The sequence below is a fragment of the Hevea brasiliensis genome, chromosome 16, assembly GCF_030052815.1.
Source record: "Hevea brasiliensis isolate MT/VB/25A 57/8 chromosome 16, ASM3005281v1, whole genome shotgun sequence".
In the NCBI taxonomy this organism is placed as follows: Eukaryota; Viridiplantae; Streptophyta; class Magnoliopsida; order Malpighiales; family Euphorbiaceae; genus Hevea; species Hevea brasiliensis.
The window spans coordinates 65,742,437-65,763,809 of record NC_079508.1 but is presented as its reverse complement, the minus strand read 5'-3'; the positions used below and the strand labels follow the sequence as shown (position 1 = coordinate 65,763,809).

Sequence of the window (21,373 nt, the reverse complement as noted above, 5' to 3'; positions counted from 1 at the left end):
TTACAAGCAACCATTGGGTTGAACTAAACCAATTATCTTTCCGAGCACATTGGCACAAAATGATTGAGCTGCTTGATTCGAGCATGTCAAATCTACATTTTGCAATCTAATTCCATTGCAAGGATACTTAGAGCTGCAGTCAAAATTTATAGCTACTGGTGTGGCTGACGTACCACGAATATCTTGATATATCACATCACTAATTTTCACGCCAGATACCTATACACGACGTAAAATAAGCTAATAATTAAAAAACATCATTTAATTTTCAATTAATAGTGTATAAGATTCATTATTTTTTAATTACCTGATTAGGACAATTTAAATTATGAGGACAGTAATGTTGGTCAATGATAATGGGATTTTGAACGTTCCGCATAATAGCACCCATGAATCGAATCCTTTGGGCAAATCCATTACTTGGTCTAGCCCATGACTTTATCCTGAATCCATTTTGGGTGCCTGCAAAGACCGTCTTTGTGACCGTCACATTTCGAACCCCTTGCTCTTCTGGGTCCTTACCTAAGCTTCCAATGCTGCAAATGTAGTAAGAAACAAAATTATAGATGTTCATGGCAATATGCAAATAATAATCAAGCAAGCTGTGAGAGATAAATTAGTATCTGACCTAATGCCATGACCAGGGCCGCATTTGATTCCTTCGATCCACAAGTTTTGAGTCCCAGGGCCAATGGAGATGCAGTCATCTCCAGTATTAATTGTAGAGTTAGTGATCACGATATTGCTGGATAATTGGACGTGGATACCATCTGTGTTTGGGCTGTCTCCAGCAGCGATCACTGTGACCCCTTCAATATTCACATTTTGGCAGCCATTGATCACAATGTGGAACATCTGGCTATTTAATGACAATAAACCCTTAATCTTTATGTTGTTGGAGTTCGTAAAGCTCAGTGACTGCACCCAAACAAAAAAATTCAATTACCCATTAAACTAATTCTAATAATTAATTGAATTTCACGAATATGATATTAGATATAATTAAGTAGTACCGAAGCTCCACTTGGGCAATCGTTGCCTTTGGCTTTGCAAGCCCACAAGGGTGATCCCTTCGCATCAAGTGCACCACCCACGATGGAAACGCCAGCAACTCCTTCGAAGCTAAGCCAGTTGGCAGCTTGGCCAAGAATGCGATAATCCCCTGGAGCCACTAGGGTTCCATCTATCTGAATGGTGATATCAGGGCTTTTGCAACCACCTGCAAAGACCATAGAGCCAAGCCAATATCTTCCTCTAGGTACGTAAATCATTGTCGAATCTGCAGAGCCGCATGCTGCTGTCCATGCATCAAGGAAGGCCTTGGTTGAATCAGTTAATCCATTTGGTTTGGCTCCATAAGTTAAGACGTTAAAGATTGTTGTGGCAAATGCTGAATTGATGTGTAAGGCAAAGAAAATGAAGAAGAGTAATCTTGCCATGTTAATTATTTTGCTGCTGGATAAGAAGAAAGAAAAGGAGAGATCAGAGAAGCTAATAGCGGAGGTGGTTATGACTTAATTAAGACTTACGTGCAAGTTATAGGAAGTTGAAAATTAAGATGATGAGCTCGATGGTGGGGAAGTTTGGTTTAATAAGGTATTTATATGTATAAATTCCGTAAAGAGTAACTGTTATAGATGAAGATGAATAGTGTAGGGCTTAAGAGAGCTTACTCAAAAATGGGAATTGAAAGAAAGCTGCGCCAGAGCACAAACAGCTCCTCCAATACACGTATTGGTTCCTTTCTTTCCAATTAAAAGCATATATTCCTTCGGCTTCGTAGACCGTTGTAGCAGTCAATTTCTGTGAAGAGCATTTTGCCAGGCCACCACCTCAGTATTGCTTAATTAGAGAGCAATGGAACAATTAATTTATCAACATTACCCAAATTGTCAATATAGGTATGTCAAATTAGAGAAGGCTGTTAACGTGACAATTAATCCATGCATGCAGAGTTCCTTTGTATATGTACAAAGCCCCCTCACTTCCAAGGATGGCGACGTGCCCGGCCGTTTTCTTGTGTCCTATCGTTCCCATGTCCGTACTCTAATGTTTAAAAAAACACAAAATAAAACTCATTAAGAAACCATAGGATATGGACAATCTAAGCTGACCTATTCAAATATCCTTCATATGCTTCCTGATGAATGTATAATAGACAAAAAAAAAAAAAAAAAAAAAAAGAAAAGCTTTTTGGGATAAACTTGTGGCCATAATTAATACAAAGCTGTTAGCATAATTACAGCAATCAGCATGATTATAGGAGATTTGTGTAACATAATTACAGCAATCAGCATGATTATAGGAGATTTGTGTAGCATAATTATAGCAATTATTATTCTTGTCCAAATTAGTTCATATTCTCATGTATAAATAGATGTAATATCTCTGTAAATGGGACAATAAATACACAATCCTTTTCTTCATTACTTGTATTCTTTCTTCTAACATGGTATCGAGCCATAAAACTTTTATTTCTAGTTTTTGGGGTCTCTCTCGCTCTCTCTACAACCTGCTTCATTCTTTCATACCTATTATTATACCATTTTTTTCCTCATCTTGTTATCAATGGAGAAATCGATATTTCAAAACCTATTTGGTTCCAACTATAATCTTTGGGTTCAAGGAATGAAAAGTTTTTGATAGGTAGCTTTGGCGTATTGTTGAGATATCACTACGCCGACAAGAGAGAACGATGAAACCGATGCAAAATTTGGCCTTGAGGATTGGGATAGTAAAAATCATCGATCATCACCGTTTCGCAATACCCCATCCACATCCGGTTGCTAATTATGACTCGCAAAAGAAATCGATTTTTGGCTAATCGATATCGGACTTGCCCACTATTATCGGTTGTGGACTACTCTTCATAATCTGAAACAAGAAGCGGTCAATCGTGAATGATTTTCTTGGTCCAACCTATTTGGAATCAAATATCTCGTGCCAAAATCGGTGAAGATCATCTTCATCTCATTCAAGTTCTAATGGCTCTTCGATCGAATATGAGGCCGTTCGAGCGTCCTCGCTACATCAAATCCACTCCCATCATTGGAAACCGCTATTCAAGAGATTATTTTTGAAGAGACTCGTCTCGGTTTGGATAAAACTCCTCAATTTGAAGTCGCTCTTGCAACTACTCGATCCTCACATCGTAATCGGCAATCAACTCGTAAGAATTGTAATCAAATTGGTCATGCTTTTGCATATTGTCCTACCATAAAATGCGATATTGTCATGGTTACGGTCATATTCTTGAACATTGTCCCACACGCCCTCCAAGATCAAAAGGAGGGCATTCTAAATTCAAGAATGTCTCAAAGCCCTGGATCTTCCTCTCGAGGGCTCTACCGCCATCACCATGAGTGATCTTGAGGCACTATTCAAACAGTTATCTCTTCTAATTCTCCGCCGCCATGTCCGCCACTCCGGTAATTCTTATTGGCTTTTGACTCTGCATGTTGTAATCATATGACCACTAATCTTAAATTCTTGTCTTCGTATCTTCCTTACCACCAATCCATACCGCAAATGGTACTAAAATGAACATCACACATAGGTCATGTGTCTACCTCAAATCTTCATCTCCGACACCTATTATATCCCTAATTTGGCACTCAATCTTATTTTGGTCGGTTGTGTGAAAAAGGACTAAATGTTATTTTTCTCACCATGGTGTCAGTGCACAGATCCACAAACGGGACAGATTCTTGGGGAGGGTCGCAGAGTGGGTCGATTATTTGAGCTTACATCTTTACATCTTCCTCGAGATTTGTGTCTGCAGCTACAATCCCTAATTCCTCCATTCACCAATGGCATCTTCGTCTTGGTCATGCTTCTACCAAATTCAACCTTTAATTTCTCGTGGATTATTAGGATCTACTAAGTTTGAGTCATTTAATTGTTTAAATTGTCACTTGCAAAACAACCTGCATTATCTTTTCCCATAATAATACTACTTGCACTCCTTTTGGTTTAATTCATTCGACATTTGGGGTCCTTCTCCTATTTCTTCAATAAATGGTTTTCGTTATTTTGTAATATTTATTGATGATTATTCTCGTTTACTTGGATATTTTTTGAAACATCGATCTGAGTTATCACAAATTTACATTACATTTGCAAAAATGATTAAAACTCAGTTCTCTTGTGACATTAAAATTCTCCGAACAGACAATGCCATGGAATATCGATTCTTCTTTGCTTCAGCTTAGTCAACAAGGCACCGTTGTTCAACGTTCTTGTCCTCACACCTCTCAACAGAATGGGCGAGCCGAACGCAAGCATCGCCATATTCTTGATTCCTTCTTCTTTCTCGCCTCATGTCCGTAAAAATTTTGGGGAGAAGCACTTTTCATGTTATGTTATTAATCGCCTTCCTACCTTGGTTCTTCATAATTTATCTCCTTTTGAAAAGTTGTTTGGACAACCTCCGACTATTCCATCCTTAAACCTTTTGGATGTGTTTCTTTTGTTCTTTACAACCTCATGAACATACCAAATTAGAACCCCGTGCTCGTCTATGTTGTTTTCTTGGTTATGGCATTGAACACAAAGGGTATCGTTGTTGGGATCCTGTTTCTAATAAGTTACGATCTCTCGTCATGTTACCTTTTGGGAAAATACTATGTTCTCTTCTCTTTCCAAATTTCATCACTCACAATGACTCTCTATTTTTCACCGACTCCTCCAAAGAGTCGTTTCCAAGTCCCGATCCAGTGATTGTGATGTGCTCAATATTAGCCCAACTACACCGCTCGTTGAATCTGTTGATCCGCATCTCCTCCTAGCACTACTCTTCGTCGTTCTATGTAAGAGAAACTCCTCATTATCTTTCTGATTTTCATTGTTACTCTACTATTGCAACCCTTCATGAGCCTCATTCTTATCGTGAGGCACCTCTTTGGCGAAGCTATGGTGATGAACTTGGGCTTTAGAGAAAACTCATACTTGGGATTTAGTTGATCTTCCACCAAACAAGACTCCTATTGGTTGCAAATGGATTTACAAAATCAAGACCCGCTCGATGGAACTATTGAACGCTACAAAGCTCGCTTAGTAGCCAAAGGGTACACTCAAGAGTATGGTATCGACTATGAGGAAACTTTTGCTCCCGATTAACATCTATTCGCAGCCTCTTAGCTATTAATGGAAACTTTTCCGGATGGATGTTAAAAATGCTTTTCTTCATGGTGATTTAATGTAAGAGGTTTATATGCATCCTCCTCCGGTTATCATTCTCCTCATAAGGTTTGCAAACTTACGAGCCTTATATGGATTAAAACAAGCTCCTGTGGCCTGGTTTGCCAAATTTAGTTCCACTCTTGCTCAACTTGGTTTTCTCTAGTCCACATGATTCTCATTATTCACTTGGTATTGTTCTTCTGCTTTATGTTGATGATATGATAATAACAGAGATGATTCATCCGTATTTTAGAGTTACAACATTATCTCAATCAACATTTTGAAATGAAAGACGTTCTCTCACTATTTTTGGGCCTTGAAGTTTCTCAAAATTGATGGCTATTATCTATCTCAAGCCAAGTATGCATCCGACTTACTTTCTCGGCATCACCGATAGCAAAACAAGATCAACCCCATTGGAGCTCAATTGCAAACTTACACCTCTTGATGGCACTCCTCTTGATGATCCTACTTTATATCGGCACTTTGTCGGAGTCTTGTTTATCTCACGATATTTCATATGTCGCTCATCCTTATGTCCGCTCCTCGCTCAACTCATTTCTCATCCTTCGTTATATCAAAGTCACTCTTTTACATGGTTTGCACTTTTCCGCAACCTCCTCCCTAGTATTATCGGCTACTGTGATCCGGATCGCCGCTCTACAACCGTTATTGTTTCTTCTGTAATTCTCTTATCTCTTGGCGTAGCAAAAAGCAAATCGTTGTTGCACGTTCTAGCACGTAATCTGAATATCGTGCTCTTGCCGATGCTACATCCGAATTACTTTGGTTACGGTGGTTATTAATCGATTTGGGTGTCACTCATTCTTCTGCCACAATACTCCATTGCGATAATAGAAGTGCCATACAGATTTCTCATAATGATGTATTTCATGAGCGTACCAAACACATCGAAATTGATTGTCATTTTGTACGTCATCATGTTGCTCATGGCACCATATGTTTGATTCCTATCTCCTCTCACACAAACCACGATATAAACGCATCCTCCACTTCGCTTCCGGATCTCTTAAGCAAACTCAAGTTGGCTGTGCTACCACCTTGAGTTTGAGGTGTTAGCATAATTACAATGATTATAGGAGATTTGTGTAACATAATTACAAGAATCAAGATGATTATAGGAGATTTGTGTAGCATAATTATAGCAATTATTATTCTTGTCCAAATTAGTTCATATTCTCATGTATAAATAGATGTAATATCTCTGTAAATGGGACACAGACAAATACACAATCCTTTTCTTCATTACTTGTATTCTTTCTTCTAACAAAAGCTAAATGTAAAATTGATATAAAAAAATGTCAACGATATATATCGGTATAAATATTTTGGAGTCAATAGGCTTTTTTAATTAACTTTATGCCTTATTGTAAGATAGGCATTGGCCCACAATGATGTTGAGTCAATATTAAAGTCAATCCAACCCTTTGGGCCTGAAGAAAAAGAAATATTTAATCTATCAAGACCATTGCAAAGATTTAAAAAAAAAAAATCAGAAAAACATTAATTTTTTAAAGACAATGACATTTTATAAGTCGCTTAATTAGAAATTTAGAAAAAAAAATATAGAATTTATATCATAATTAGTTTTTATTTCCCTTTGGATGTAATATATATAAATTTTTAAATAATATAATTTAAAATATCCATAAATAAAAAAAAAAGGTGGTGAGTTCCTCTTGGGGCCATGACCTCCTTTGGTCCCCAAGTAGCTCCGCCCCCGGATAGGAGCATGCTTAGAGCAGCCACATGTAGGCGCTCGTTAATGTCTTTGACGGCAACAATATTCAAACAACTTCAGTATCTACGCATAAACCTTTATGTATATATTTTTCCAATCACCAACAGCAATTGCTGAACTTGATCATGTGGGCGTTGTTTCTTTGCCTTTGGGCTGTCTACTTGATTAAGCTAATAAGGGAATCATTAGCAGAAAACCCAAGAAGAATAATACAAGATTGAGAAAGAATGAAGGGAGATATATATACACAACTAACAGAAAAGACATAAACCCCAAATGGTATAGTTATTAGGATCAACCTAATGGTGAGTGACCTTGATTATGCCAATGATACGAACGATTATGGCCAGTGAACAAAAGAATCGAAAAATGTTAAATGCTACAATAGGGTAGAATAGATATGGTCTTTCATCACATAATATTGCAGTTCCAGGTCTGTGTGATATGGTGCTTCTATTGTTAGTGAATTTCTGATCATATTGTCAAAAACCACCCGGAGGATTCACTCCTAAATAAAAGCATGCTATTGTCGTCACCATGGAAAATTTTAATTTTAATTTTGCGTCTAATATAGATGAATTTAATAATAATTAAATTAAATATTTTTATTAAAATTTAAAAATTATTAGTTAAGATATATATAACGAGAATATAAATTTAATATACAAATATTTAATTTAATAATCGTTACTATATATTCATGAATTTTTTTTTCTATGATAACTAAAGCAAAACGCATCTAAAGATGAATTTTCCTATTAATAACAAACAGCCATCGGGTTTAACTGAGCCAATTGTCTTCCCCAGCACATTAGCACATGATGATTGAGCTGCTTGATTTAAGTAGGATAAATTTATATTGTGTAGTCTAATCCCACCGCATGGATATTTGGAGCTACAATCAAGTTTTATAGCAACAGGTGTAGTTGACTTTCCTCTAATTTCTTGATATATTACATCATTGATTTTTATCCCTGATACCTGTAGATGACATGAAGCGGAACATTAATTAATAAAGAATCCATATCATTTGATTTTTTTTTTCCAAATAATACTTTATGAAAAATTTTGATTCTTTACCTTTTTGGGACAATTGAGATTGTGAGGACAATAATGTTGATCGATGACAATAATGTTGATCTATAACAATAGGATTTTGAACATTATGCATAATAGCATCCATGAATCGAACTCCTTGGACAAATCCATTGCTTGGTCTAGCCCACGACTTGATCCTAAACCCATTTTGAGTGTTTGCAAAAATGGATCTATAGACGGTCACAGTTAGAATTCCTTCTTCTTTCATGTCCTGGGCTACGCTTCCAATGCTTAAAGTAGTAAGAAAAGAAATTAATTATAGGTTAGAGAGATAAGCATTAAAGTAATAATTTAGAAGGTCTGGAATGAGTATAATATCTGAGCTAATGCCATGGCTAGGCCACATTTAACTCCTTCAATACACTTGTTTTGAGTACCTGGGCCTATGGAGATGCAGTATTCTCCTGTTTTAATTGACGAGTTCATGATCACAACATTGCTAGATAATTTGACATGAATACCATATGTTTTTGGGCTGTCTCCAGCAGCTATGATCCCTTCAATGTTCACGTTCTGGCAGCCATTGATCACGATGTGAAACATCTGGCTGTTTAATGACAATAAACCATTGATCTTTATGTTGTTTGCGTTGGTTAAGCTCAGTGTCTGCAAGAAAACAAATTACCTATTAATCTAGTTCTGTTGGAATTAAAGAATAAACTCTTATATGTATTTTTACTAATTAAAATTGTTGTACAGTAGTAGTACCGTAGCGCCTCTGGGGCAGTTACTGGATTTGGCGGTGATCCTTAGCATCAAGTGCTCCACCCACAATGGAAACGCCAACAACTCCTTCGAAGCTAAGCCATTTGGCTGCTTGACCAAGATTGTGATAATCCCTTGAGCCACCAGCGTCCCATCAATCAGAATGGTGATATCGGGGCTTTTGCAGGCACCTCTAAAGACCATAGCCCACCAGGCACCTTCCTTTAGGCACGTACATGATGGTTGAATCGGCTGCAAAGCCATGTCAACGATATATATCGGTATACATATTTCAGAGTCAATAGGCTTTTTTAATTAACTTTATTCCTTATTGTAAGATAGGCATAGGCCCACAATGATGTTGAGTCAATTTTAAAGTCAATCCAACCCTTTGGGCCTGAAGAAAAAGAAATATTTGGCCTATCAGGACCATTGCAAAGATTTAAAAAAAAAATCAGAAAAACATAATTTTTTAAAGACAATGACATTTTATAAGTAGCTTAATTAGAAATTTGGAAAAAAAAATATAGAATTTATATCATAATTAGTTTTTATTTCCCTTTGGATGTAATATATATAAATTTTTAAATAATATAATTTAAAATATCCATAAATAAAAAAAAAAAAGGCGGTGAGTTCCTCTTGGGGCCATGACCTCCTTTGGTCCCCAAGTAGCTCCGCCACCGGATAGGAGCATGCTTAGAGCAGCCACATGTAGGTGCTCATTAATGTCTTTGACGGCAACAATATTCAAACAACTTCAGTATATACGCATAAACCTTTATGTATATATTTTTCCAATCACCAACAGCAATTGCTGAACTTGATCATGTGGGCGTTGTTTCTTTGCCTTTGGGCTGTCTACTTGATTAAGCTAATAAGGGAATCATTAGCAGAAAACCCAAGAAGAATAATACAAGATTGAGAAAGAATGAAGGGAGATATATATACACAACTAACAGAAAAGACATAAACCCCAAATGGTATAGTTATTAGGATCAACCTAATGGTGAGTGACCTTGATTATGCCAATGATACGAACGATTATGGCCAGTGAACAAAAGAATCGAAAAATGTTAAATGCTACAATAGGGTAGAATAGATATGGTCTTTCATCACATAATATTGCAGTTCCAGGTCTGTGTGATATGGTGCTTCTATTGTTAGTGAATTTCTGATCATATTGTCAAAAACCACCCGGAGGATTCACTCCTAAATAAAAGCATGCTATTGTCGTCACCATGGAAAATTTTAATTTTAATTTTGCGTCTAATATAGATGAATTTAATAATAATTAAATTAAATATTTTTATTAAAATTTAAAAAATATTAGTTAAGATATATATAACGAGAATATAAATTTAATATACAAATATTTAATTTAATAATCGTTACTATATATTCATGAATTTTTTTTTCTATGATAACTAAAGCAAAACGCATCTAAAGATGAATTTTCCTATTAATAACAAACAGCCATCGGGTTTAACTGAGCCAATTGTCTTCCCCAGCACATTAGCACATGATGATTGAGCTGCTTGATTTAAGTAGGATAAATTTATATTGTGTAGTCTAATCCCACCGCATGGATATTTGGAGCTACAATCAAGTTTTATAGCAACAGGTGTAGTTGACTTTCCTCTAATTTCTTGATATATTACATCATTGATTTTTATCCCTGATACCTGTAGATGACATGAAGCGGAACATTAATTAATAAAGAATCCATATCATTTGATTTTTTTTTTCCAAATAATACTTTATGAAAAATTTTGATTCTTTACCTTTTTGGGACAATTGAGATTGTGAGGACAATAATGTTGATCGATGACAATAATGTTGATCTATAACAATAGGATTTTGAACATTATGCATAATAGCATCCATGAATCGAACTCCTTGGACAAATCCATTGCTTGGTCTAGCCCACGACTTGATCCTAAACCCATTTTGAGTGTTTGCAAAAATGGTTCTTTTGACGGTCACATTTCGAATTCCTTCTTCTTTCATGTCCTTGGCTACGCTTCCAATGCTTAAAGTAGTAAGAAAAAGAAATTAATTATAGGTTAGAGAGATAAGGCAATTAAAGTAATAATTTAGAAGGTCTGGAATGAGTATAATATCTGAGCTAATGCCATGGCCAGGGCCACATTTAACTCCTTCAATCCACGAGTTTTTAGTACCAGGGCCGATGGAGATGCAGTCATCTCCTGTTTTAATTGAAGAGTTCATGATCACAACATTGCTAGATAATTGGACATGAATACCATCTGTGTTTGGGCTGTCTCCAGCAGCTATCGCTTTGATCCCTTCAATGTTCACGTTCTGGCAGCCATTGATCACGATGTGAAACATCTGGCTGTTTAATGACAATAAACCATTGATCTTTATGTTGTTTGCGTTGGTAAAGCTCAGTGTCTGCAAGAAAACAAATTACCTATTAATCTAGTTCTGTTGGAATTAAAGAATAAACTCTTATATGTATTTTTACTAATTAAAATTGTTGTACAGTAGTAGTACCGTAGCGCCTCTGGGGCAGTTACTGGATTTGGCTTTGCAAGCCCACAAGGGTGATCCCTTAGCATCAAGTGCTCCACCCACAATGGAAACGCCAACAACTCCTTCGAAGCTAAGCCATTTGGCTGCTTGACCAAGATTGTGATAATCCCTTGGAGCCACCAGCGTCCCATCAATCAGAATGGTGATATCGGGGCTTTTGCAGGCACCTCTAAAGACCATAGAGCCCACCAGGCACCTTCCTTTAGGCACGTACATGATGGTTGAATCTTTAGAGCCACAGGCTGCAAAGCCATGCATGAAGTAAGGCCTTCGTTGAATCGGTTGCTCCATTTGGTTCCGCTCCATAACTTAAGACGTTATAGTATTTTCGGGAAAATGATGAGTTGAAGTGCAAGGCGAAGAAAACGAAGAAGAAGAAGACTGATCTTGCCATGCTAATTTTCTGAATAAAAGGAAATTACAATGAAAAAGAAGAGAAGCTAACAAGGGTATGGTAGTTATGAATACAGAAGAAGAAGTGGGAAGTTGAAAATGAGTGGAAAGTTGAAGTAAGTTTAGTACTTAGCAGCGGTTATTGAGACTTGAGAGAGCTTATTCAAAAATAAAAATTAAGTGAAAGAATTAAAATTTATTTGGCAAATTTTCATGTTTAATTTGAAAACTATATATATTATTAGTAGTATTAAATTCTTTTACTTTTACAAATAATTGGAGGGAAAAAAAAAAAAGAAAAATAAGAGATGTCCTATTTGGATAACGGAAGGAAGGTAAGGTGAAAGAAATTAATGAAAATTAGAAGAGCAGGATTCACACCTAACTTTATTATGTAAGAGATAAGCAAATTAGGCTAAATAAAAATAAATTATAATTACGAGAGCATAAAAATAATTTTAATTAATTTTTTGCTTCGTTCCATTTTATTTTCTTTAAAAATTATGGAAGCATCTAATATAAACTCCGCATTATATAAAAATTAATTTAATAATTATTAAATTAAATATTAATATCAAAATTCATGTAAAATTAATAAAATTATATAATATATATATATATATATATGAATCTATATATAAATATTTAATTTAATAATTATTAAATTTATTTTTATATGAACTTAAACTTTTTATAATCACACTTCAAATTTATTACAGAGATTCAACATTGTGAGTCTCATAAAAAAAACATATTTATTTTCTTTTTTTATTATTTTTCTTCATCTTTAAACGAAGAAAAATAAGATTTATTTACATCCACGATATTATGTTAATTTTTTAATGTTTTAAAAAATTAATATTAAAAAATTAGAAAATAGAGTTTTAATTTTTAGACTTAGTTTTTTTAAAATAAAAAATAGAAACCAATTTTCTAAAATTATAATCAATTAGTCTAGAAAATAATTTATGGAAAACAATTTCCAAATCTTCCTCTTATTCCATAATTTCTTCTTCTCAATTTAATGTTGCTGTCAACTTAAAAAAATAAAAATTATATAATCAATCAATTATATATTCAATATTTTTTAATGAATTTTGATTATTCAAATTCTCCATCCAGTAGATATTGATCAGATTTTGGTATATGTAAATTTTTTTTTCTAATTTATTCAACAAACAAATACTTTTTTATTTAATAATTTTTCTTGTTTGTTGGTTCTTTGAGCCATCTGCTAGTAAAGCCCGAAGAGCATTTCTAAAGGATAACTCGATCAAACACAGCCATGAACTGACATCCACAACACCTCCATCAACCGAAACAATGTCAATTTCAATGTCCTTTTTCTCTCCTCCCACGCCTACCCACCTCTTAATATCCTTCTCCTCCAAACCCCATTTCACCGACAAAACCATTTTCTTTCTTAGACCCGCAAACCCCCTCCTTTTATCGGCTCCAAAAGTCTCCACGGACAACGGTGCTGGAATTTCAGCCGCTATAGAGGAACCAAAAGCGGAGCAAAAGGTTGCTGAGCCTGCTGGGTCTGCTCCGGAGGGTGAAAAGAGCTCTTTGGGGTCTAATGGAGCGGTGGCCGATGCAGGGGTGAAGCTGGAAAGTAAGTTTGTGGACCCCAGATGGATTGGAGGGACTTGGGACTTGACGCAATTTCAAAAAGATGGGAGTACTGATTGGGATGCTGTTATTGATGCTGGTGAGGTGTTGGGTTTTCCTTGATTTAGTCTATTGTTTGAATTGCTCTGATTATTTTTTATTTTGTTGATTGTGTTTGCTGCTACGAGTACGAAAGTTGGAGCATTTTCAGTTTTGAAGAAATGCTGATTGATTATGAAAATTGAATCCTCTGAACTTTACCAGTGCAAACTATCTCGGTAAAATTGGGAGTGCAACTGCAATTACTTGACTGAGGGTAATAATAATAGCTGAAAATTTAGACCTCTAGCCCAAATGATATCCAAATTAGATGTCATTATCTGTGCTTAGTGGATTGCAGTGCATATTAACTCGAACACTTGGGTTTCTATGTTCTTGGAGTGGCCTCCCTTTTGATCACCATCAATTCATGGATTTGGGGTTGTTGGGTTGGGAAGGGGAAGGGAATAGAATCGGGTCAAGTATGTTTCAACTGCCAAACATGACATGCAATGTCTATTGGTGATGGCTCTGTTTGTGGATATACTTTTGGAAGAGAGAGAGTGACTGCATTTTTGGAGCTTGGTATTATCTGTTTCAAATCTTGTATATTTGGCAAGAGGTCCATTGCGGAGCCCATGGTTCAAGCTTGAGCCTACTGATTCACTTAAAAGTTACATGATATCTAGTTGTTGAGATTATTGATCCAATTTCAAGCATTTTCTAGGGAGATGATTATTTTCTTTCTCAATGGTGAAACTTACCTAGTTATAGGCCACACTTTATGTTAAGCTATTCATACCATTACTCAACAATGCTGGGCTAACCTGATTTGATACCAAATTTGGAAAGAATTGTTTTTGCAATCTCTTCTTCCTTTTTCCTAACATGATCCAAATACTGTAATACGACCTTATGTGGTTAAGATTATTCATCTGGTTCAAGTTAGTATTATTTTGGAGAACGCTGTATGAGTTTGTTAATCTTTTCCTGTTTTCTTTTCTCCTGAGAATAACATAAGCTTTACAGAACACTCAATGGCTTCATACTAAATTATTGCATTAACTGGTACCGGCTAATTTCCTTTTCCATTTGGGACGTCCAAATATTCAGGATACATGTCTCAGTGGTGTGGAAAAACATCCAATTCACTATTAATGCTTCCTATCTACTTTTAGCTGGAACATCATATGCATGTTTTTTATTCAATTGACAGGTTCTGGTGAAGTTGGGATTTCTCGTATAATATTTCCTTTGATATATATATATTTTTCTAAAGCTCCTCCTGGGATTCGTTGGTTTCTAATAATTTGGGCTAGATGATCTTTTCTAGAGGTTAGGAGGAGAAAATGGCTTGAGGGCAATCCAGAATCATCCAGCAATGATGACCCTGTAGTTTTTGACACCTCAATCATTCCATGGTGGGCATGGATAAAAAGATTTCATCTACCTGAAGCAGAACGACTTAACGGTTTGTTAATATCTCTTCATTTTTTGCAATGTACATTTAAGATGTGCCTTTGTGACACATTGGTTCAAACTAATGCAGTTCTATGACTTTACACAGGCCGTGCTGCAATGATCGGATTCTTTATGGCTTACGTCGTAGATAGTTTGACTGGTGTTGGTCTAGTTGATCAAATGAACAACTTCTTCTGCAAGACTTTATTGTTCATAGCTGTGGCAGGAGTACTTCTAATCCGAAAGAATGAGGATATAGAAACTCTAAAAAAATTGCTGGACGAGACAACCTTTTATGACAAGCAATGGCAAGCAACCTGGCAGGATGAAACCCCTAGTAGTTCCACAGCAGAGTAACTAGAAGTTGTTTTGTGCTCTTAAGGTTTAATTGTTGTATTCGATTATCATCTTATGTTGTTTGTAATAATGAATTTGCAGAGGGGAACTTGATTTTAATTTTGGTCCCACTTTAATCAAGGTTTTTGTTGAGGTCTGGAAGCATATCATGTTTGCTTCTTGAATTTTTATTGCTTGTGGTGTGATTGTTGACGACAAACCAATAATCAGATGATGTAGCTAAATTTCCATTAGCTTCCATGATGATTGGGCAGACCTCTTCATAATAACAATAATTCCATTCTAACCTTGGAAGTTAAGGGATTAAGTTAAAAAGACGCTAATAATGACTGTTTGTTTACATTTCTCTCACTTTTTTTATTTTAGCTGAGAGTGAAACTATTACTCATGAACGCTTCTCTGGTTTTTAATATAAAAAATTAATTATTTTCTTTTATCGTGATAGATATGAGCATATAATAATAATAATAATAATAATAATAATAAAATATGTGCAAGAAATATGTTACGCACAAATACTTTTTTTTTTAATTATTATTTGAAATTTGTCTTGCACAGTTAATGTTTTAATTTAATTTAAGTTTTAATTGTATTTGTTTTCTATTAAGTAGATGAAATATATTTTTCTCAATATATTTGCTATCCCAAAATGTATTTAATGAAAGGAAAATAAAGTTAAATTAACAATAAGGAGAAAGTTAACTCTTTCATTTTTCATAAACTTACAAAATATATATTAAAGAAAAAAAGAAAAGTTATCATATCTAATTAAGCAAAGAATAATAATTTTGAATTCATATAATATGGTGGACTTTTTTTTTTTTTTTTTTGAGATTGGTTGATTAATTTGCTCGATTCATATCACAAAAAGTAATAAAAGAACATTAAAAATTAATATAAAAATTCTATTTGTTTAGTAAGAAATCTTTATAATAAGCACACGTGACATACTCATCAATGAGACTTTAAGTAGAAGACCATATACCATATTTAACTTTTTTTTTTCCACTAGTTCATGCTAACAATTTTGTCGAATAAATTTAGATAAGGTGCATATTATACCGATATGGTAAATTATTATTTTTTTAAAAAAAAAGAGATTTGTCGAAACATAGAATTTAATAAATGACGTACCATCAATAAAATAAATGTTGTGGTGTACTACATTTTAATGCCAAAAGTAAAGAATCATTGCAAGGTGTCCTGTTTTCCAATTAGTATTGGTCATAACACTATTCCCATCAATGACAGTTATTCTCGTTGATTCATATAATTAGGAGACTGATGACAACATAATTTCCTCTCCCAATGTTGCTTTTATTTCTTAATGAAAAGGGGGGACTACTTCCCTGATTAAGTGCATTTTATGGGGAAAAAAATAATGAAAGAAGGAACAAGAAAGAGTTGAATTAAACATCTACAAGTGCCAACCTTCATTTTACGCAGTAAGGTTGACGAATAAGAAAACCATAAAATATTTTCTCTTGCAATGAAAAATGAAATCAGACACAGAAGGACTGCCACTCAAGCGTCTCTCCTGCAAACATTGGTACGATGTCTCCAAATGAAAAAGAATAAGATTCTGGCACCTTCCATGGGGTCTTCTTCAACTTGATATGTGATGTGTTCCTTGGAAGTCCATAGAAGTCTGGTCCATTAAAGCTTGTAAATGCCTCTAGCTTATCAAGCGCGCCAGCCTAAAATTAGCAAGCTACCAAGTAAGGTACAATGAAGGCAAGAATATATAGGGCAGGACTCATAAAGATGAAAAAAGCAGTAACATGGCATAAAAAAAGAAAAGGCTTTAGAGACATTAAAATATTTACTTGACCACACAACAAGATAAGATAATAATGGAAAATGTATAAAAGACTTTTTTTTATCGACAAAGCTAATGCCCAGAGGCAGGTCCTAACATTAGACTTTTCTTTGCGGTAGATTGTGCATTGTTTACTTTATCAAAGAATGAATTGCTTTTAATGCTATACTCACACAGATGCAGCCAAGAGAAAAAAAATAAAAAAAAAAGGAAAATATTTTTAAATCTTGCTGTGGCACTTGGTAAGAAGACAGATAAAGCAAAAATTTACCTCTTCAAAAATCTTGGCATACAGTGACAATGCAACAGGAGCATTATAAATTCCAGCACATCCACAAGGACATTCCTTTTTCCTTCTCTCATGAGGAGCACTATCAGTCCCAAGGAAAAATCTTTTACTCCCACTAGTCACAGCTGAAACAATTGCTTGTCCTAGATGAGACATAAACATATAAGCTCATAATTAAAAGAAAATACGAAAAATAATATGCATGAATTCTTAAGCAGTCCATTGTGTACTCCTTCCTATTTATAACTGAAGCCTGCGACTGCATATACAACACATCAAAATAATATTTCTTGAGCACAAGTTATTAACCGGACTTTATAGACAACCAAGTGAAGTATTTGTATGCAGTGAATGCATGCCAAAATGCCTTATCAGCCTCATAATTTATTTTTATGTAGATGCTGGGCTACTTTACATGCCATAACGAATATCATCATTTTCTACAACAAACAAATTATTAAGCTCAAGATTTTGAAGTTGTCAGAAGTTGCTCATTTGCAGCTCAATAAAAGATGATAATGGAACATACTATGGGTTTCCCTTTTGAGTACCGGAAGACAGTAACTATGTGGTTGTAGCCCTCCTTGGAAGAGAGCATTTCTGTTGAGAACAAGATGCTGAGGAGTAACGGTTGCTGCCACAAATCCTAGAGGATTAAAAAAAAGTTAGAAAATTGAAACATTCACAAATTGAAAGCAAATTGATCACCAGTAAGGATAATGGAAAAACTACTCCATGACTAAGCATACCATCATCACAAGACTCAACAAACTTAACAGCATCCATTGTAGTGATATGCTCCATTACAACCTTTAGATGCGGAAGCCTTTTCATTAAGGGCTGTAAAACAGTGTCAATGAAGACCTTTTCACGATCAAATACATCAACATTAGGATCTGTAACCTCCCCATGAACCTGTAAAAAGAATTACATGTGCATATGAAAGTCAATTAAAAAAAATTCAGATCCTCCTTGTATGAGAAACTGTTAAAATTATTCTTTTGAAAAGTCACGTTTAGTTGCCTTTGGCTTGGTTAAGTGGAGTTCTAAGAGCCAATTCATTTGGGGTTCTAAAAATGTATTTTGAGTGATGATGCAAACTACCACTACAAACACCCCCTTAACAGGTTCATTATCTCAAAGAACCATGGAGTCGAGCAATAATAATTCAGTTGTAATTCGTAAAGATCCAGTTTCATCAGATTGCACCACAATTTAAACTAAATGGTTCAAGAATTATATAAGCGTTTGGGAGAAAGTTTTGAAGGTATGGTATGGGTTTTTAAAGTTGTGTGTTTATTTGGGATAAAGCTTTTTAAAAGGGGGTAAGGTTTTTGGCGATTTCAAACCCTCCAAAAACCTCACTTTTACACACCAAATTGGTGGGTTTTGGAGCTTTTGATACATTACCTTCCATTACCTTATCTTACTTTAAAAAAACCTCCATAAACTCAATTCAAACATACAGTTTAAGTGCCGAATGCACCCTCATTAAAGTGTGAAACAAAAAACTTACTCCAAGAAATTTTAAATCTGCTCACACAAGCAGAAGGAGAATAACAAAAAAATTCAAAAAGACGACCTATTAAGAAAACTCAAATGCCAACTAAATATGGTAAAATTACCAGCAAAGGCATATTTTGTTCCACCATCTCCTCAAGTACAGGAAGACATTTCCCAAAAAGATCAGTAACACCATCTTGAGAATTTGTTGTAGCACCAGCAGGATACAACTTTACAGCAAAAATAACTCCACTCCTTCCTGTTAAACCAAGTCGAACAAGCCTTGACACAAAATAATTTCTCAACAACAATATACAGTTATTACAAAGTACCGATGAGGTAAATCAAAGATTACACTATTTTGTTTAACAAAATTGAAATTAGTGGGACTAGTGAGCCTATTGCCACCATAAATGCCCTTTATGTAATAAAGAAAAGGGTCAATGCAAGTTCCAGAATATTATGCTTCAAATAAAACATGAGAAGCAGGTAATTACAGCCCAAGTATATTCAAATGCGTTCACATTCTGTCAGACCATTGAGAGAAATACAAGTAAAGGAAAAGAATAAAGTCATGTATCTTCCAGATGTGAACTAACCAACAGCCTTCCTATGTTTGCATATTTTAGCTTAGACTTACTTGCGAGCTTGATCTCATCTGGACTAGTTGAATCTGTCAAATAAAGTGTCATTAGTGGAGTAAAGTTGCAGCTGGCCGGCAGTGCTTTCAATATAGATTCTCGGTAAGCAACAGCAGCAGCAGTAGTGGTAATGGGAGGTTTCAAATTTGGCATAACGATCGCCCTTCCAAAATGATTGGCACTGCAGGGCACAAGAAATATTAGAAAACAAAAACAAAAACAAAACCAATACACTCTCAGAAAACGTTATGAGCGTGACCTGTGAGAGACAACAGCTTCGAGAAGTTCATTGTCGCGAAGGTGAAGGTGCCAATCGTCGGGACGTGTTAGAGTGAGTTCCATTTTGGATGCGTTGCACTTTAAATGCCTAAACCCAGTAATCTTACAAGATGGAAATTGAAATGCCTATATTAAAGGAAAACAGACAACAATTAGAAATCTAAATTTGGATCAAGAAAGCAAAAGTTTGGAAAAAGGAAAAGATACATGCTTTGAAAGGTGGAACTGAAGTCTTTATCATTCCAAATTCAGAAACCTTCTTAAGCTTTTAATTCAGACAAAAACTCGAACAGGTTGCATGCATCAACTAAATAGAGATATATTCTCAGGCCGGTTTCTATTGGGGAGCGGACGGATGAGGATGTTTCGGGTTGTGGCTTATTAAGTTGAAATTTGGGGCCGTCCCCTTTTCGCTCTTCAAGCGGCGGCTGTGTAGGGCAGAGAACCGACTAACCGAATTTCTTAAAAATAGAAACGAACCGAACCGTATAGAGAATATAGCCGAATCGAACCGGTTCGTTGGTTTTCATTTCAGCAGATCCCAAGTCCCATCCCATTCTTTCCCAGTTCGGCAGTTCCCTTCAACGCTTAACAAAAACAAATTCAGCTCAAATCTTCCATCGATGAATTAATTAAAAAAATTAATTAAATATATATTAATTAAATATTGTATTTTTTAATATAATTAAATAATTTTAATCAAATAAAATTTATTTTTAGAATCAATATTTCAATAGGTTATAGTTATAGATATCTTAATAATATTATTAAAATTTATATGAAAATATTAAAAATATTTTAATTTTAATTATTTTTATTTTGAATATTTATAATTAATACATTAAAATTATGAAATACTAATAAAAAATATATATTAAAGTTAAAATTTGATTTATAAGAGTGTATCATCTAAATTAATAAAGTTATTTAAAAAATCGGCATGTAACTCAATCTCTTTTTTATTTTTATGTTTTTATATAAAAAATTAATTTATCATATTAAACATTAATTTTTTATCTAAATATTTTCAAATTAAAACTATTAAAATCTTATCTAATAAAAAAATTATATAAAATTCTTTTTTATTTATTTTTGACGAATTGTGAAATTTTTAAGTTTATACTTTGAAACATTAAAAAAACTTTGCTTAAAAAGTGGTGATCATAAAAATTTTATATTATGATTTTGAAACATAAAATATAATTAATTAAAAATAAAAATAATATTAATTTTAAAATTATAATAATTAAACTTTTTATATTGCGTGATTTTAAAATATAAAATATTAAAAATAAATATTAAATTATATTACTAAAATAAAATCACAAATAATTTGCGTAACATGTACCGACAAAACGACTATTTATAGATTAAAACTAGAAAATAACATATTATTTTAACAAATTTCTTCTATTACCGTAAACAAAAGAATTGTAAGTAAGTAATATATTATTTATTTATTAAATATAAATTTAAATTTTCAAATATTAAAATATGAAACTAATTTATATTTTTAAAAATTTTTAAATTAAAAAAATTTTAATAGATTAACAGATCATTTATTTTTTTATTATTTTTTATCTGATTTAATGAGAAAATCAGTTTAATTTTATGTCCAGATTATCTGTTGATCGGGTCAACCCGCGGGCGGGAGTGGTTTAATAACAATGTCACTC

General features: G+C 34.2%; 3 protein-coding genes and 2 pseudogenes across 3 annotated transcripts; 1 reads left to right on the top strand and 4 right to left on the bottom strand.

Annotated features, from left to right (window-relative positions):
• Nucleotides 1-1,439, bottom strand: LOC110670257 (polygalacturonase-like). Its single transcript, XM_021832236.2, has 4 exons — nt 1,014-1,439; nt 629-918; nt 308-536; nt 1-219 (listed from the first exon to the last, which is right to left on the bottom strand). The coding sequence occupies exons 1-4, from the start codon at nt 1,437-1,439 to the stop codon at nt 1-3; spliced, it is 1,164 nt and encodes a 387-aa protein (XP_021687928.2).
• Nucleotides 1,440-7,666: 6,227 nt separating this feature from the next.
• LOC131174698 (polygalacturonase-like) lies at nt 7,667-9,577 on the bottom strand (annotated as a pseudogene).
• Nucleotides 9,578-10,173: 596 nt separating this feature from the next.
• Nucleotides 10,174-11,699, bottom strand: LOC110670262 (polygalacturonase-like; annotated as a pseudogene).
• Nucleotides 11,700-12,915: 1,216 nt separating this feature from the next.
• On the top strand, nt 12,916-15,310 carry LOC110670243 (light-harvesting complex-like protein 3 isotype 2, chloroplastic). The gene is made up of 3 exons (XM_058138103.1): nt 12,916-13,409; nt 14,682-14,819; nt 14,916-15,310. The coding sequence occupies exons 1-3, from the start codon at nt 13,022-13,024 to the stop codon at nt 15,164-15,166; spliced, it is 777 nt and encodes a 258-aa protein (XP_057994086.1). The 5' UTR covers nt 12,916-13,021; the 3' UTR covers nt 15,167-15,310.
• Nucleotides 15,311-16,451: 1,141 nt separating this feature from the next.
• On the bottom strand, nt 16,452-20,223 carry LOC110670252 (dihydroorotase, mitochondrial). Its single transcript, XM_058138267.1, has 8 exons — nt 19,909-20,223; nt 19,678-19,823; nt 19,418-19,599; nt 18,900-19,036; nt 18,024-18,189; nt 17,804-17,920; nt 17,257-17,417; nt 16,452-16,863 (listed from the first exon to the last, which is right to left on the bottom strand). The coding sequence occupies exons 1-8, from the start codon at nt 19,936-19,938 to the stop codon at nt 16,669-16,671; spliced, it is 1,134 nt and encodes a 377-aa protein (XP_057994250.1). The 5' UTR covers nt 19,939-20,223; the 3' UTR covers nt 16,452-16,668.
• Nucleotides 20,224-21,373: the final 1,150 nt, after the last annotated feature.